This window comes from Pteropus vampyrus, unplaced genomic scaffold (assembly GCF_000151845.1).
Source record: "Pteropus vampyrus isolate Shadow unplaced genomic scaffold, Pvam_2.0 Scaffold106, whole genome shotgun sequence".
NCBI classification, from domain to species: Eukaryota; Metazoa; Chordata; class Mammalia; order Chiroptera; family Pteropodidae; genus Pteropus; species Pteropus vampyrus.
The window spans coordinates 4,400,391-4,419,167 of NW_011888887.1; the positions used below are offsets into that span (position 1 = coordinate 4,400,391).

Consider the following 18,777-nt stretch of genomic DNA (forward strand, 5'->3'; position numbering starts at 1 on the left):
GGAGAGACTTAGTAAACCTTTTTAACATTTTCCAGAAAATATCAGTGGTATTTTCTGTTGATATTAGGGGATGATCGGCACACACAAAAAGGGAAAAGTTGAAAGGAGGAGAGTACCTTAAGTTGGGCAAAAGAAGCTTCTATCTTGCTTATACATTTTTTTAAGGCAAGGGTGAATCAAATGGTTTCGCAAGAGTTGTGATTACACGGTCTTCTTCTGACTTTAAGGGAATAGTGAGGGCATTGCTTCATTTGAAAGAGCAGAGATGAGAGAGAAGGGAGATGGGACAGAAAGGTGAGAGAAAAGATGAGAAAATCATTCTTTGTGAATATTGTATTATAGCTGAAATTTTATGACTACTCCCTTGGTGTGAAATTTCATCATGACTTTGAGGTTTTTAGTCAAGAAGAAAATTTCTATTTTAACATATGCATAGGAATGTTTCCAGCTGTAAACTTTTATAATAAGAGGACAGATCGGCCGTCAAGAGTAGCACATGTGAACTCAGTCTATCACAGAGACCTAATTAAGTAGCTACTCTCAAAATATTTAAAATTTGGGAAAATAGCCTTATTTATGCATTTTGATTAAGTACTCTTTCCATTTAATAATTTTGAAGTGCTTTACTTGTGACTATTGGGTTATGTAGACATTTTCCAGTAACAGGGAGTGACTAATTTTACAACACGGGAGGTAAAGTTGGTGTTTCAGTATCAGGCAGAGCCTTCTATGTTTGTAGTCAGAAGTTAAAAACTGATAGCCCTTAGATTCTACCTATAAACGTGTTTGATTTGGCCCACACAATGTTTTAACACTTTTTAAAGTAGCAAATATTTTTTAATGGGAAGATATTACATAAAAATGAGAATATATTTTTTAAAGAATCACAGCTTAGAAACTCTGAGCCCACAGTCCCACATTGCAACAGTGTATTGGAGTTGAAGAGCAGTTGTGTATTGCAACTTGCCACAAACCCCAACAGAGTCCTTCACTCATTCAAAGGACTTCCCGGGCCCCTATCAGAATTTGACTTTGGGACCTGGAGATAAATGAATATCATGTTAATAAAAAATATTTTTGTTGTTTTTACAGTAAACCTAAATGTTGGTTATGAGTAATCTTATTCCTTCTATTTTAGAACAGTTGAGTAGATTTGCTGGATTTGGTATTGGACTTGCAAGGTAATGTTTTATCTAAGGATTTTCAATTTAAGTTTTTATAAAAAGTTTTAAGTGTAATAATGGTAAATGATTACTATTTATATATACTATTGCTTCCTTTAGAGTGATTCTTTGGAGCAGTAGATTAAATATTCAAAAATATTTTGCAGAAAAAAATGATTTAAAATTTATGAGTTGCCTTTTTTCTAGTAAGGATAGAGCCTAGTCATTGAATTTTATAATCATAAAATAATTTTGTTGGGAAAATTGTAACACCTTTCATGTGTCTTCCAAAGAATAAATCAAATCTAATCTTATCTCCCCCTCCAAAAAAAGAAGTAATTTTGCAATGAAACTTCTCCCTAAACATTTGACTTATAACAAGATATTTACTAACAGAGTTTAGGTTTTGCTTACAATCAGCATTTAATGAGCACCATTATTATTTTTTTATTTTTAATGATTATTTAGTGTAAGAAAAGCCTCTAGTTTTGATTATGTGACCTTTAGTGAATACTGTTTCAAAAATATTAAAATTGCATAAAGGCTTACATATCATGACAGAATAACTCATTGTTTTAAACATTTTAATGGAGAACATATGACCTTCCTTGCAAAATTAAACTTGAGAATATTAATGTCAGTAGAAACAAAACTTGTTTGTTAAGGTTTCCTTCTGCTATAGCTAATTTTTCTTTTGCCTCGCTGTACTTAAAGCTGTTGTTCATTTGGTATATTATTTTTATATGTGTGTGCACGCGCCCATGCAGGCATGTGTCACTGTCAGTGCTTAAGCCCACAGTTGTTATTAGTTTGTGAGAAATGTTTTCAGAAGAAATATTTTATATGTAAAATAGTAATCAGTTAACATGGTCATTAAAATCCTCATAGCTTAAGCGCAAAGTACATCAAAACCAAAATTTATAGAATGAGGTTTGTGAAAAAGAGATGGTTCTTGTGATAGAAACTTTGCTCACGAGACATCGTCTGAAAGAAATAGAAAGGAGCATTTAAATTATCGAAGAAAGGAGTTTCTCATATCAGGCATACAGAAATATAGTTTCATTTTATACAGTACATATTAGTATTATATAGTGTTTCCCTTACCAGTTTGCAGATCTGGCTTTAGTTTTCATATTGAATTTTGTTACTGATATAATGATTTGCGAACATGTCTAGACATTTTTTAATTTTTTTTTTTACTTTTAAGAATGGGAAACTGCATGATTCCTCAAGCAAAAATAATTTTGGATACATATATGTTATAAATTAAATGTTGGCTCTATTATGTATATTTATAAATTATTTTTATGTAGTCTCTTTACAGAAAATGTATTGGCCCATCCTTGCATTGTTCTCCGCCGCCAATGTCAGGTAAATGTACTTTCTGTTACCTTCCAAACAATAGTACTAACCCAAATTTGAAGTACAGAACTCAGATAAATAGTTGAGACCACATAAGCATTATTCCATGTGAAATGTACCAAAATCTATAATATGTCAGTTCTCAAACTTGTTGGTCTTCGAAACCTTTTAAGTCTTAAAAATTATCGAAGTCTCCAAAGGACTTTTGTTTGTATGGGTTATACCTATCATCATTTACCATTTCAGAAATCAGAACTGGGAACATTTAAATATGTATTTCTTTAATTTATTTTAAAAAAATTAGATATTAACATAAATAACATTTTTATGAAAACAGTATTATTTTTCAAGCCTCTTTGTCTAGCACAACTAGATTTTCATACCTGCTTCTGCAATCAATCCGTCACAATACATTGTTTTTGAAAGAAACTAGCCTTATACATACATGTGTTTGAAAATGGGAGTATTTTTATCTTTTTCAGATAATTGGCAGATATTCTTTGATACTACACAAAACTGAATAGGTGGTAATTTCTTACAGGTTATTTACATTGTGGAATCTGAAACATCAATTAACTTTTTATACTCTGTTACATTGAAATCTATTGATTTATACTGCAAGTTGAATAGATTCTGTTACATCATGCATTGATTAATTGAAAAACGTCGATTTACTAAGTCATATAGGTCTTCTAAATGTTATAACATTTGATTATACAGTATCAAAAAGCCATTAAATCATTAAATTCACTACCAATCTCACCAGAAAAGTGTTCTAGTATTGGTAAGCTCTTGAAGGTAGATACAGGTTTTTCAGAATTCTAATTTTTGCCTGTGTACTCAAATTTATCACTGGCAGCAAATGCTATCATTATGTTTTTTTAAAATAATCTCACTTTATTTATTTTTAAAAGTATATCTGTCCCAAGTGTAAGTAACTACAGTTTGTCAGGTTTTCCTGGAAAAAAAATGGGTGTTCCATGAAAAAAGTGGCTAGTTCATCTTGCAGCTTCTTTAGACAAGTGCTTTTCCTCACAACAGCCATCTTCCTTCACTATGCAACACACAAAACATTAATTAGAAAAATGATGTATACCCCAGAGTCAAGATTTTATAAAATTGATATATTTAACTGCTTCACCAAGGACAATGTTTAGCGAAAGTGGCTTTTTCCTCCTTACAAGTGAATGGGATGAAGAGTATAATAAGTACAAAAACGTAGTTTGGTGCCACTGCTTTGATTCATGCTAAAGAGTTAACGGTTTTACACACCACTGCTTTTGCTCTGTTATTGAAATTGTCAACACAAGGAAAAAGGCAAATCATGCCTTAGTATCAAAAAAATAATTTTGAACGTGTCAATTCCCTCAAAGGCCCTCCGAGGTCAGTGGACCACACTGTGGCAAAAGCTCTTATAATTTATCTTCTTTGAAAATTGAGTTAGAAAAGATATAAATAATTACAAATTAAGCTGTTTATGCCTAGCACCAAAAAATAAATGTATATAGAGAAAGAGCCAGTTAAAAAGCATGAACAGTTGTATATGCCCAGATCACAATGTAATAGTCACAATTTGTAAAATTGTAAAATTTGTAAAATTGTGACTATTACATTGTGATCTGGTATATACATATATATGAGTAACTTAAAAAAAAGTCTTATAAAATAATACCTTTGGAATGTGTGATGCATTCTGATACTTTTAAAAAATAATTTCACTTAAGTATTAGTTCTGACCCTCTTTACTGATTTTGTAATTTGCCAATTGTTTATATCTTATAGTTTGAAAAATGCTAGCCATTAAATAAAATGAACATTTTGCCACACTGAATGTAATTCTAGAGTTAAAAGAAACATAAATTTCAACTAGCAAGGCCTTTATTATATATTCTATATTGCTATGTATATTGTGGATTGGATTGGTCTTCAGGGTTGTATTTATGTAACCATATGTACTGCACTCAATAAGTTATTTAAAGCACTTTCAAGAGTAATTTTGCTTATGTATATAATTTATACTGACTTTAGAATTGAACTTTTATTTATGCTGTGACTCCACTGTATATCTTTCATGCCCTTGTTATTTCTTATTGAAACAACAACAAAATAATCATGAAGTATCTTTTTTACAGGTTAATTACCATGCTAGGCATTATCATCTCACTCCATTTACAGTCATCAATATTATGTACAGCTTTAACAAAACTCAGGTGAGAATTAATTTATAGATTTTAGTAAAGTTATTTATAATGTAAGGGCCATTTGGCCTTAGTAATAATTAAAGCAACAATCATTCCTTTTAGTGTAGTTAATAAAAATATCTTAACTCTTGGACTAAACCTAATGTAACATGATAATGACATCTTTATGATATCACTGAGTAATAAGTGAATTTACACCTTTGCCAAAATTAATTATATATTAAGGGCATTTAATTAGTATTAGAGGTATTTAATTAATTGAAATGCTTATTTGACCTAGACATAGGCCACCTGACAAACATTAAAATAATGACAGAAGTTAATTTAGTTGTAGTTCTCTATTAAAATGTCTTTTTAAATAATACCTTATTGGAAAATATCAATAAACATTCAATATCAAATTCTGTCGAGACCTTTTTTGTATGTTTTAGACTTTAACATAACAATAAATTTTGTTCATTTTAGGGACCGAGGGCCCTTTGGAAAGGAATGGGAAGTACATTTATTGTCCAGGGAGTCACACTTGGAGCAGAGGGACTAATCAGTGAATTTACTCCATTACCAAGGTACCGTTTTGGCATTTTCGCAATCTATTAGCTTCATATTAAAAATATGACAAAATATGATCACTTCTAATAAATACCTTGAATTTTGAAAACTTGCCTGAAGTACCTAAGAGAAGAAACAATAAAGTTAATTAATTAGATCTTACTGAATTAGCATGTGATAAAAAAAAAATCCTTTCTGGTGTAGTATCTATTGAGATGTGTCATTCAGCTCCTACAACTATGTTCAGCAACTATCAACTAAGGAAAAAACATGGGTATATGAGCAATTCATGCTCTTTAAGTAGCCAGTTTGGTGAAGGAAACACATGTAAGCAATTATAGTACATCGTGATGAGTGCTGTAATTAAACTTTTTCAGAGCCCAGCAGACACTTTGCATGGAGTTATTGGCAAGGATTTCAAAAACGAACTGAAATCTGAGCTAGATCTTGAATTATGAGTAGGAATTGACTTGGAAGAGAAGGAGAGGATTCTGAGTAGAGGTGATAGCACGCCCAGTTTTATGGAGGTTGGAAGGTTTCGTTTATTGTTTTATGCGTTGGGATTAGTGGACATGTATGGAGTAGAGTAACAGGAAAAGAGGCTGAGGTGCTAGAATGAAGCATGGCTGTGCTTTTATAAGGAACTTAGGTTTTATTCTCTGTGGAATTGAAAATCTAAGGGTTTTTTTTTATTTTTATTTTTAAATGTATGGGTGCTTTGATCATGGATATAGTCAAGTGGCAGCGTTAAAAAAAAAATGGACTGGTGTAGACAGAGACTTGTGGAGAACTGTTATAGTGATCTAGGCCAGACTGAGAAGAGTCTGAACTATAGAATAGAACAGAAAGAGATGAGCTAAGAGACACATGTGAAATATAATTGATAATTGGTGATAAATTATGAATCGGGCTGTGGGAGAGTGAATTGTTAGCAGTGACTGGGATTTCTAGATTGGAATCAAGTTGAAGAATTTATGAAGGAGAATAAGTTGAAATGGAAAAAAAATAAGGAATTTAAACTTCATTAGATGATTTTGAGATTTCTACAAGACATCCTGAGGGAACATGTCTTATAAGTGGTTGGAACCATGGATCAGATTCTTAGAGAAAATTTGAAGCTGGAGGCATAGCTCTGAATGTTGTGGCATAAAAGTAACAGTTGAAGTATTAGGATGGATAAATTTCCTTAGGAGAAATACAGACTAAATGACAGAGAGTGGACAAAGGACAGAATTCTGGGCAATTTATGAGTGTGCAGGTGTGTACCATGCATGTGTGTGTATATGTGTGTGTGGTAGGAAAGGTTTGAGGGAGCAGTAAGTGATGCTCAGAAAACAAATTGAAAATAGCTATAAATTGAAAGTAAGCAATATGATAATAATGTCCTAGACTCCGAGAGGAGAATTAGAATTGTTAGGCATGTTTGGACAGAGAGAGTGGAGAAACTGGGGAAATTTGCAGCTGGGTCTGTTTTCCTCTGAAATAGGATACAAGGCCATTAAGTGAAAATAGAATGAGCATTAGAGTCGAAGTAGAAAAGCATGAGAAAAACGATGTATGCTTGGGACGGTCACAACTCTGTATAACTGAAAGGGAACCATTCTAGAAATATATGGAAGGAATGGTAATAGATAATATTGGAAGGCATACATTTGTTTAAGTGCTACCTGGTAGGACTCTCCCAGGGACAGTGTTAAAAACTTTGTATGGTTTCTTAATCCACAGTTGGCCCATGACAGGGTGAATTTTTTGGATCAAAAAGAAAATGAGGTAGTTGCAGTGACAGCCACTGTGGTTGTTCAGGCCTCATATAGTATTCTAGCATTAATCAAATGTGATCTGGAAGGCTCTCTAAGGTGTTATAAATCAGAGATGGTGGTTCTATTGTACAAAAATTTCTCTGCAGACCTTTCAGTCTCAGAAAAATGTAGAGAAGTTCACATACCACCCATGCTATACTTGTACTGCGTTTGTTTTTAGAGCACTTAGTTTATTAATGATTACTTTCCTTTCTTTTCAATATAAAATATATTTATTCCTTTATCTCCTTATGTTTGTCATATTCACTTACTTGAGAGAAAATGTTTTCTCAGGTTCCTGCTGTGGCCATGGTGCAATGGGTGCCAGATTCATCACGGGAACTGATGGCAGCGAGTCTCCTCTTTATTTCACACTCCCCTTTTCTGCTTCTCTGCCTCTCTCCGTCCCATCTCCCGCTTCCCTTCTATCCCCTCTAGCTGCCTTTTCATTTTTTTCTGCCTCCTTATTTACTTTCCCCTTCACTCTCCGTAGTCTTTTTTCTCCTTTTTGACTTTTCTGTTGCTATAACTTCCCCTTTGTTGTTCTTTCAACTCGCCTCTCTTCTTTTACTTTCTTTTCTAGTTTCCAGAGTTAACCTAAATAGCAGGAAGCACACAGTCCTGGACCTTGGCTCCAGACTTGGTGTTTTGCTTACCTCTTTTGAACATGTCCCTGTGATCTTTTTAACCTTTATTTTCTCATAAGTAAAACAAATGTGACAATCCCTACTCCACGTATCTCATAGGATTCACTCTTGTATCACATTAGATGGGAGGCAGTACAGGCAGAGTGCAGACTTCAAGTCATAGAGATCGGGGTTTAGAACCCTGTTCTACTATTAACTAGCTGTATGGCTTTGGGTAAGTTATATATGAACCTTCTTTGAGCCAATTTCGTCATGTGTGAAATGGGGGTAACAGAGCCATTGTGAGGATTATAAATAATTCAGTAAAGCACTTTGCACAGTTCCTGGCATGCAGTAGGTGCTCAAAAAATAGAATATAATAAAGGGCACAAAATTAATGTCATCATAGTAAGTAGAGGCACTTTAGTAGATGTTACATAAATGTAATACGTCATTCTGCATTACAGTTAGTTAATTTTGTTTTGTTTTTTTGATTCTCACTCTTACATACTTTTTAAAGATTTTTTCCTCCTTTTATCCTCTTCCTTGTTTCCCTTTCCCTTCCTCGATCATTCTTTTTTTTTGTTTTTATATTCAGTTATAACTCTTCCTCCTCTGTCATCCCCTTCTATCAGCACATACAAAAATACCTTGTATGTTTTTTCTCTTTTCAAACCACTACAGTTGTTTGAAGTGTGTCTGAGAAAGGAAAATGTGCACCATTAGAATATATTTCTCCTATAGATTATTTTTAAAATTAAAACTTGATTACCTTTTTGAAAATGGGCCAATTCTAGATGTTTTAAATAACATGGCTTTTATTTTACTTCAGTTTATCTTATTTTTTAGGGAGGTTTCACATAAATGGAATCCTAAACAAATAGGAGAACACCTTCTACTGAAATCGTAAGTATCAGAGTGCATTTATATTGAAATTTTCTATAAATTTTCATAGTGTTAGAACTGAAAAAAATCTTATTTAATAACTATACTGAAGGAAATTAGAGCAATGAATTATTTGTGGGACTAAAACTTCAAAAGACAAGTAACATAGAGTTGAGGAATAAAAACCTGAAATATGTGTTATCTTTAAAACAAATCTAAATTGAAAGGCTGAAATCACAACCTAATTTTTCTTTGTGTTCTTAGAAAGTTAGCAGAGGTCTTCAACTTTTTTAACCCGAATTATCAGGAAAATTGTTATTATTTATTATTAAGCAGAGTTACAAATTATTTTTATGGTAATGAGCAAACTCAAAACTTTAGTGTCATTAAAATGTAGTCCTGAAGGCACTTAGTGATTTTACAACACTGACCAATTTTGTAGATTAGAATTTTACTCTTCACTTTTTAATTTTTTTTGAAGATTGTGAATTGGAAACCCCCCCAGCTTGCTGGCTCCCTCTGTGGGGCATTCCAGCACATTATTACTTAGTGATGTTCCATTCACCTTGAAAACCACTACTTGCCAGGACCTGGCCCATAGGGTTAGGTAAGTCCCACCTTGATATTATTTTAAATAACTATATTTTGCAGGCTTGCAAAGTTGTAATATTACTATGTCTAAATAGTAGTGGTAGGAAACAACTTTGCAAAGCTGTACAATATTGTTTAATAATAGACGGGGACTTCACTCACCATTGAAGACTGGCTTAGCTTTCCTGGGTGGGAAATCCGGGAATGGATAATGATGATATAGGGTAATAGCAGAACAGTGTACTTGTTCAGATGTCACTAAAAAGGCCAAGCACTAGAATAGATCCCTCATCCTAAATTTTAAGTATCAGATTTGTAGGCTAGATTAGCTGTGTGTAGGTAGATGTCCAAACAATGAATCATAAATGAGCCTACATTTTATACTGGTTTAAAATAAAATCTCTTTTTTTTGCAGGCTGTCCCTGTGTTATTAATATTTAAGTTTTTATCTCTAATTGTTGAATAACAAAGATTCTATGTTACAGGTCTCTGAAGTGTCTTTATAGGTATTCATAGTTGAAAACCTTAAAAATATTTAGGCTCGAATATAAGTTATAGCGACATATTAAAATAGATATTTAAAAATTTTGTGTAAACATCTTATTTCAGTATGCTGATAAGTTTGTTTTAATTTCTACAGTCTAACTTATATGGTGGCAATGCCTTTTTATTCAGCAAGCCTAATTGAAACAGTACAGGTGAGCTATTTTTTATTGTCTTTGTTATTTTTTGGAATATTCAATATAGTGTGTATTTCTGATTGTGTAACAGAACAATTTAAACAATGTCCTTTTAAATTTTTTATTTCACAGATGCCACAGATATATTCTGGGTTATATATAAGGGACATTGCTGATGAGTTTATTGCCTTAGCAAACTTACTTAACACTTTTTAGTTTGAAATCTTTTTATCTCTTCCATAGGCAGCTATATTCTTCATTCAGGTATCTCAGAATTCAGCCTCTGACTTGCTCTGTCTGAATACAAAGAATTTGTAGAGTTTTTCAACTTTTTAAGACCTGAATGCACAACTCAAATGGTTATGGCATATCATAGGACAATAAATTACTAATTACCTGAACATAAAACACGATGTCTAATAATTCTAACAGTGAGCAGGTAGTCTCCAGAGATAGTTTACAAACAGCATTCTTTTTAAACATGCCTGTTATGGACCATTTCATGCTATGGTGTGTTAAGTACTACAAAGCTAAAGCAGTCTCCTTGCTTGTGTCTTAAATTGTTTTACTATTTCTAACCACGTGGTGGTGCTTCAGGTACATCAAATTAATGTACTTTCTCAACATCCCATTTCTACATTTAAAACTATAAGATGAAGATAGTTTTAACTTCACCTATGCACAAATTCCAACTAATTATATACCACCCATCTTCCATCTTCAACATCAGATCCTCTAGTATATTTTTTGTCTTTAGTACGTATTAGTTCCCTCTTTAAAAACCTCACTGGATCAGCCTTTTCTCTTCTAACTACTCTTTTTTCTACTTAATTGCTTTTCTGGCCCTATCATAGATCTTTTTTTTTTTTTAGAATTAACTTCAGTTAACCGAAGTTAACATCTTGCTACCCAAATATACTTTGCTTTCCCCTTGCATTTGGCATTGTGTTAAATAAATGCAATAATCTTCACATGGGGCTGCGGTTTAGTTATCACTAAAATATATCCTCATTTTATAAATAAGGAAAAAATAGCAGGAAGATAATTATTTAAGAAAAAGCAACTAGGCAGTGTGCTATATTGGGGGAAACAAGTTTTAGGTTCAGACAGATCCTTATCAGAATCACATTTCTCCACTTAAATTAGATCTGTGACTTGAAACAAATGCCTTAACCTTTCTAAATCTTAACGTTTTCATCCATAAAATGGGAATTGTATTTTAATAACGGAGTTATAAAAATTAAATGAGTTATCTATGTAAAATGTCTAGCTCACTATGTATTAGTTTGGTTTTTTTTTTAACCCAATATCTACTCCCTATTTTTCCTGCTCCAGGTTTTACCTGCTAACTGCCTCCTTTTAATTTATTTTGTCTGATTTTCTAGAAATCTTTTTTTCCTTCTTAGATTTCTCCTCTCTTGTACATCTTTCTCTTCTTTTAGTAAGCTCTTTACCTTCTCTTCTACTGTACTCCAAGGCTCAATCCTTGACTCTCTCTGCTCTTTATCCTATATTCACTATCCTAGAGAACTCATTTACTCTCTCGAATCATTTTGACTCTAATCTCTTTAAGTGAATTAAATTGTCTTCACCTCAGACTGAACTCATGAAAACAATCTTGTCTTATTCCCTTGAAATTAGCTGTTTTTTTTTTAGATTTTATATTATTATTTATTTACATTTGTTTTTTATCTCACTGCCACTTGTCCCTTCCATAACAACCTTCTGATAACATCTTCTGACAGAGTTGATGGCCTCTGCAAACAGCCAAATTGGTAGAATCTGAAGCCACATTATTTATTAATGACTTAATTCTCAAAAAGGCAGCATTATTTCTAAAGAGGATTTTGTGGGGGATGTCATAAATAGAATGCTAAATCAGAAACTGTTTTATTCACATAAACGTTGACCCATTTTTATATTTTTATGCATTCCTCGAATTGAGAATTAGGAAAAGAAAAATAAGTTATGTACACATTTCTTTTTGAGCCTCTTCTTTTCTATAATGGTACTATTATTATCTTCACCCTAAAGACTCAAGACTTTAGTTCTGGTTTTTAGGAAAGTCTTGATTTTTATATTTCTTTTATCCTTCATAACCAACCAATCATCATGCCTTCTTAGTTCTAACTTTAATAAGTATCTGAGGTTTGTCTCTTACTCTCCACTGATAGGCAACCATTCTCATCCCTTCTTTACCATTCACTCAGCTTATTATGTTACCTTCTTTCTTCCCACTTTATGTTCAGTGGTTTTTTGCCCTTCTGGGGAGCTCAGATCTCTTTGAGAATATTCTTTCCCTTGAAAAATACCCATTCATACATAGATCTCCTGAAGAACACCTCCTAGAGCCCTTAAATATAAACTTCCTAATGCGTTATTATCTTTGTTAACAATGCTTGTTTTAGTCCCTGCATTTTAAAGTCCATTCTAGGTACTCATATAAGATTAATGTTCTTCAGTTGTAATGCTTACATCCTTTTGCTCACTAAGGCTCCCTCCATATTGACTCATATTCCCTAAAATCAATTTCAGACTTTTTGGCATAGTATTAAATCAAAGTTTTTATTGACTTCATTTTACCTTTTCAGTTAGTCTTCCTTAACTGCCCTTTTTTAAAATTCATTAAATATTTATTTAATGTCGATCTCAATCAGGTGCTGTTGTAGACCCTGAGGATACAGCAGCAAATGAAACAAAAATAATCTGCTTTCACAGCACTTATGTTTTTGTGGGGAAGATAGGCATAACAAACAAGTATACGAGATGGTGCTAAGTGCTAAAGAGAATAAAAATAAAATAAGGAAATTAAATAAGATGTGTAATGGGCGAGGAGAAACAATTGCTATTTTTAAGGTCAAGAAAGGCTTCACTGAGAAGGTGACATTTGAATAAGGGTCTGAGCATAAGAACTACATGAATATTTGTGAGAAGAACATTCTAAATAGAGGCAAAGCAAATGCAAAGGCCCTGAGGTGGTGGGATTGTATCTCATGTGTTTGAGGAACCAACCAAAAAGAGGCCAGTATCGTTGAAGCTCACTAAAAATGGGGGAAACAGGAGGAAATGAGGTCTGAGAGGTAAGAGGGGGAGAAATCATAAGGGCATTGTCCACCATCGTAATAATTTGGCCTGTTCTTTGAGGAATATGGAAAGTCTTTGGTGACTTCGAGCAGAAGAGTAATGGGATCTGGCATGTCTTTATTTGGTTGCTATGATGAAAATAGACTGGAGTGGAAGAGGGGCCAGAGATAGGGAAATGGACTAGGTTAGGTGAGTTCATTTTAGTCTCATGGTTTTAAATATATTCTGTTTACTGAAAACTCTCATAATATGTCCAGCTGGGACCTTTTCCTTGCAGTCTAGATTGTAAACTCCAAGTTTATACCTTAGACTTACTATATCTGAGCTCTGGGTTTCTCTCCCACATTGCTACCCCAAAGCTAAAACTCATTTCCCTCCCATATATCATGCTTCTTAGTTGCTTTTTCATTTAATACCCCAGCTCAGTAAAAGGCTCTAGTATGCCTCCACTGCCTCTGGCCAACATCTTTGAGGTTATCCTTGACTTTTCTCTTTCATACCCCAAATCTAATCTACCAGTAATTCTCATTGACTATAATTTTAGGATAAAAGCACAATTGAAGCACTTTACTTCTATTTCTACCCAGTAGTCCAGTCTATTACCACCTCTTTTCTGGATTATGCAATAACTTTTTAACTTGTTTCTCAGCCTCTGTTTTTGTCTTCCTCTGCACAACAGCCATTGTTAATATAAATTATATCTTGTCCATCTTCCGCTTAAAACTAACCAGTTATTTTCCATCTGATTAGAATGCAAAGTCTACTCAGTCTCATGGTATGGCTACTGACTATGTTTTTAACTTTGTTTTACACATTCTGTTGTTCAGTCATGCTACAGCCAAATTGGCCTGTTAGCGTTCCCTTTTTTACCTATTGCTCAGTAATCTATATCACAAACTTTGTTATAGTAGCCTCAAAATTGTAAAAAGGCAGAGACATTGTGGATGATAATGACTAACATTAAGTGCCTCTGGGCATCATGCCTTCTTTCATTTAATACTCCCAGCAGCTCTGTGCATAAATGGTAAGTGATACTAATCCCATTTTTATAGAATGATAAACTGAGTCTTAGGAGATGTTAAATGGAGGCAGGGTGTAAACCCATGCTTAAGAACTCTAAGCACTGTGCTACCTCTTTAGGTTGTCATATAGTTATTGCTTTGCAAAATGAGTTCTCAGGAGCTTCTTGAGGGAAATCAGGTATGCCCGCCCACCCTCATCTTCTCCCTTATTTCCCTTTTCAATAAAAATAGCTCTAAGCCTCACTGCTTTCTGTTTTATGAAATTTCATTTGGAAAAAAAAAAAAAAGAATCAAACACCTAGATAGCATTTGAAGTCTGCAAACCATTGATGGTTCCCTCCGTTAGTAAGGACTTAAAAGAGACCTAAAAAGAGCCTGTTTTTGTGACAAAAATAAGAAAATGTTAACTTTTACTCGTTTCGACATTTTTATTTCAGAGTGAGATAATTCGAGATAACACCGGAATTTTGGAATGTATTAAAGAAGGCATTGGAAGAGTGATAGGCATGGGAGTGCCTCATAGCAAACGACTACTTCCACTCTTTTCCTTGATCTTCCCTACGGTGCTGCATGGGGTTCTTCATTACATCATCAGCTCAATAATTCAGAAGTTCATCCTACTAATTCTAAAGAGAAAGACTTATAATAGCCATGTAGCTGAGAGCACTAGCCCAGTGCAGAGTATGTTGGATGCTTATTTTCCAGAACTTATTGCTAACTTTGCTGCCAGTCTTTGCTCTGATGTTATACTTTACCCCTTGGAAACAGTTTTGCACCGCCTTCACATTCAAGGAACACGCACAATAATTGACAATACAGACCTTGGCTATGAAGTGCTTCCAATTAATACACAGTATGAGGGAATGAGAGACTGTATCAATACCATAAAGCAAGAGGAAGGAATGCTTGGTTTTTATAAAGGGTTTGGTGCTGTTATAATACAGTACACACTACATGCAGCTGTTTTACAGATTACCAAAATTATTTACTCTACACTTCTTCAAAATAGTGTTTGAAATTTGGGTTCCTGATTAGTCTAAAAGACATAATCTGGATACTTCATTATGAAATTTTGAGGGATAAAGGTGAATAGTGGGAGAAAAAATGGATTAGAATGTGAAACTGGTAGAAAAAGCCCATGCTGGTTATATAGACTCTTTTTTTTAAAGGCATAGGTATATTGGATCAAAAGTATTCCATATTTGAAAACTGAATAAAAATAATGCTCATATACATTAAATTCTAGATAGTGTAGCGCGCATGCTGAACTAAAAATGATCTTGGGCTGAAGCAAAAATTTGTCAGGAAACAAAACAGTTTCACAGAGCTGAATTTATTCCATCTGACTTTAATATATATTACATATTTATTTCACCTTCTTGATCGATATTGATATGTCACCCTTAATATAGTATACAGTATCAAGAGGTCATAGTTTACCTTTAAGCAGATAAATTATGTCATCAGTGGTAAAGACAAGAAGGATTAGATTTGGCAATCTGTAAGCAGGAGTTGAAGAATTTTAAATTGCATTGTCCCTGTGTAACTGCTTGATGGCGGCATGTTGTATAAAGCCATTTATGTACATCTCTACAAATTTTCCATTCTTAGATCAGCTTATTGCCTAAAATGAAGTCATGCACTTTCTGCTTTACTATCAGAATAAAACATTAAAAGCCAAGGTACCCAAAAGGTTTAAGGCAAACAACATACTTGTCTATTTCCAAATCCAGCATTTCAATGCCAGCATCTTAAAATTCGCCATGTTTATAAAGCTTGATTTGCTTACCTAGTCTGTGAATCATCAGGCTGTTTTTAGCGCCACTCTTAACAAAGATAGAATATAAAATAATCATGACAACTATTACTGTTTCCAAATTTACAAATCGTGTGCTAAAAGGAACATCACTTTCATTTCTGAATGACTTGTCTTGGTGGAGACAAAATTAAAATTTTCCTGGGAATTTGTGTCTCTTGCCTTCTGTATAGTCATGATTAAATAATGGCTTTTGTTTTTATTTTCTTCTAGCCTTTGCTTATAGTTTATTCTCCAAACTAGATATACATAAAGAGAAAAGCAGATTTATCCTCACCGCCTTTTAAACTTGTTTGGTTGAATACTGAAGAAAAAATACAAACTTTAAGGGAAGTTAGTTCTTGCTTTTTATGGATGAGGAAAAGAAGTAAATTTCAACAAATAATCAAAAAAATTGTTGCTCAGTTTAATAAAAAAAATTCTGTCTATTCCTAAATGGGTGAAACTCTTTGTATAGTAAAATAATATGCATTTGAGTGATCCATCCTTAAATGTTTTAGTTTCATTTCCTCATGTGAGCCATCACAGTTTTACTGTGAACCATTTAGCACACTGAAGTGCAATGACTATACACTGATGTTGTCCAACCTAGAATTTATACAAACATTTATTTTACTTTCTAAATGTCAATGAAATGGTTACTTTTTGTGATTAATAGTGTTGGAACCAAAATATGATATCCAAAAAGTGTAAAATAGTACTTAAGTAGCAACTCTCTACTATCTCGTGCGTGTGTTTTTAATTAATAAAACACGTAAGTTTTCCATTTTTAAATTCTACCGAGAGGGGAAAAATAAAATTATACACGCTGGTAACATATTGTATTTTATGGTTACTCTTTTAGATTATGGTTTACTTTGTCTAGCCTATGGCATTTAAATTGTTTTTGTTGCTTTTGAACTGCTAACTAAATTTTTAGATGTTTATAATATGTCCAACTTTCTGAAAACCTTTCATTTTTTATTATAATCAAAGAAGATGGTTTCAGAGAAGGGTAAACTTCTGAAAATTTCAAGTTTCAGAAAATTTCTAGAAGAGAATCTTAATGGAACCAAGTAATTACTAGTGAAAAATCTATGAGGTCCTTTATCTAGCTAACAATTAAGTATTTCAAGATTATTTGATGGAAGTTAGCATGAAGATTCAGTTATATAAATCTGCTTATTATGGAATCATTACAAGACTAATAGCCTGAACCACACACAAGTAAGGTTGATCCTATTTTCTGTCTTTTTGGAGAAAGAATACAAATTAACATTAAAACTAAAACTGAAATGTGGCAAGTAAAATATTAATTTTTTTGTTGTCATTCCAAATTAGTTGAAATATAAAATTCTTTAAAATTCAAGCACTTAAATGCTGGCCAAATATCTGTAACTGAATTTAGAAAGGAATAAGTGAAATAAATATTGAGCATGCTCTTTCCCTTTTTTAAATTGCTCTTTAGCATGTAGGTGCCAGAAGCAAATATACATGGGCTACATTTCTTAAGGTGATAATAGCTCAGAATAACATTTTTAAAAATTTAGAACGATTAATAGTATTATGAATAAGGTTCTATTAAAATGTTCCACAGGTCCAATGGTCCTTTTACATAAGCCGGATTTTGCCCATGGAGCTGAAGTGCGATATGTTTGTCTTATTACATTGCAGGGTTTCTTAATTTGAGTCAAACAGTCCAAAGGGACTGAATTAAAAACTGAAACACCTGGTTAATATTAATCTATTATGTTAAGTGAATTTATGAATTGATTTGCTAAATCTGTTTATAAATCTCCCTTGAGACACCTTTTTATGGTCCCATGAAAAATAATCCCTAAATTTATAAAATTTGGTCAAGTCTCCAAACTCCCAGCACTAGATGATATAAATATAAAATAATGAAAACAAGCGAATTTCAAAATGGCTATGGATTGGGGAATTCGATAACTTAGCCAGTGTTTTCAGAAACAAAACTGAGGGGTAGGAAGTCTTGCTCACTTTGACAGTCATGCCTGACTGCTTCATAGTTGTCTTTTTGCACTGGCTTTGTTGTAACTGCACAAAACTCACTTTACTGGTTGGGCACAAGTGCTTCAGTATTTCTATCTGTGTATCCATACATTTGCTCTGTATAAAAAAAACACTGATATTTGTTTTTAAGTGAGATTTCGCCCTCAGTTTGCTTACTCCCATGTCTTAACATAAAAGGCTACTCTGCCAACGCTTAAAGATAGCCAGGTTTGAACTAATTACTATCAATAATATATAAGCAAATAAAATCCCCTTGATAACAATTCACAATGCATGTGAATTTGAGTGATTCTTAATTTTGGCATTTCTGCTTTCTCTTTCAAATAGTTGTACATTTCACTTTCTAATACAAACTGAATATGTAATATCTTTTGAGTCATTGAGTATCACTGATGTGGTACCAAGCTGTACATAGCAGAGTAACAAAAATTTGTGATTCGACAATGACTCATACAGTATTACCTCATCTAGAAGAGGTGTTTTTTGTCTTTACATGTGTGTGTTTTTTTTAAGTTGTTTTTGTCTCACTGGTGTTTTAAATGTTTTCAGTAACTTGTATAATATGAAAACATTCAATAAAATGTTGAAGTAAAACTAGTTTTTTTTTCTCTTACTGATGCTGGAGGACTGACTATGCAGGCTGATGATGTAGGGGTTCAGAATATGTCACCCCAAAATATGCCATATTGGCATATTGATTATTTTAATTAAAGGTACTTACAGTTCATGAAGGACATTGACCTTCCTCTGTCCTCATGAAAGTGGGTGACGAAGCTCCCATGTGAAAATTATATTCCCTGTACCAGGAGGGTAGAAGGTATCTTTATCACCAGAGACAGGAAATTTAGGGTTCGGAGGGCTGTATAAATAAACCTCGTTAATTTTTCACCATCTACTACCCCAAGCCCAAACTCTGCCTTGTCAATTCTTCACAAATTTATTGTTTCTTTGTCTAAAAAATAATAAAAGCTCCCTGGTATGGTTAC

The 18,777-nt window shown here is 33.2% G+C and overlaps 1 protein-coding gene across 2 annotated transcripts in view; it reads left to right on the plus strand.

The window, feature by feature from the left end:
* The window catches only part of SLC25A46 (solute carrier family 25 member 46), a 22,199-nt gene extending 4,136 nt beyond the window's left edge, over positions 1 to 18,063 (plus strand). For both annotated transcript variants that reach the window (XM_011365155.2, XM_011365153.2), the window contains exons 2-8: positions 1,139 to 1,181; positions 2,477 to 2,534; positions 4,658 to 4,735; positions 5,192 to 5,292; positions 8,550 to 8,606; positions 9,817 to 9,874; positions 14,400 to 18,063. In XM_011365155.2, the coding sequence (XP_011363457.1) occupies positions 1,139 to 1,181; positions 2,477 to 2,534; positions 4,658 to 4,735; positions 5,192 to 5,292; positions 8,550 to 8,606; positions 9,817 to 9,874; positions 14,400 to 14,978 (974 nt within the window). In that variant the 3' untranslated portion in view covers positions 14,979 to 18,063. The remainder of the gene's footprint in view (positions 1 to 1,138; positions 1,182 to 2,476; positions 2,535 to 4,657; positions 4,736 to 5,191; positions 5,293 to 8,549; positions 8,607 to 9,816; positions 9,875 to 14,399) is intronic.
* Positions 18,064 to 18,777: the final 714 nt, after the last annotated feature.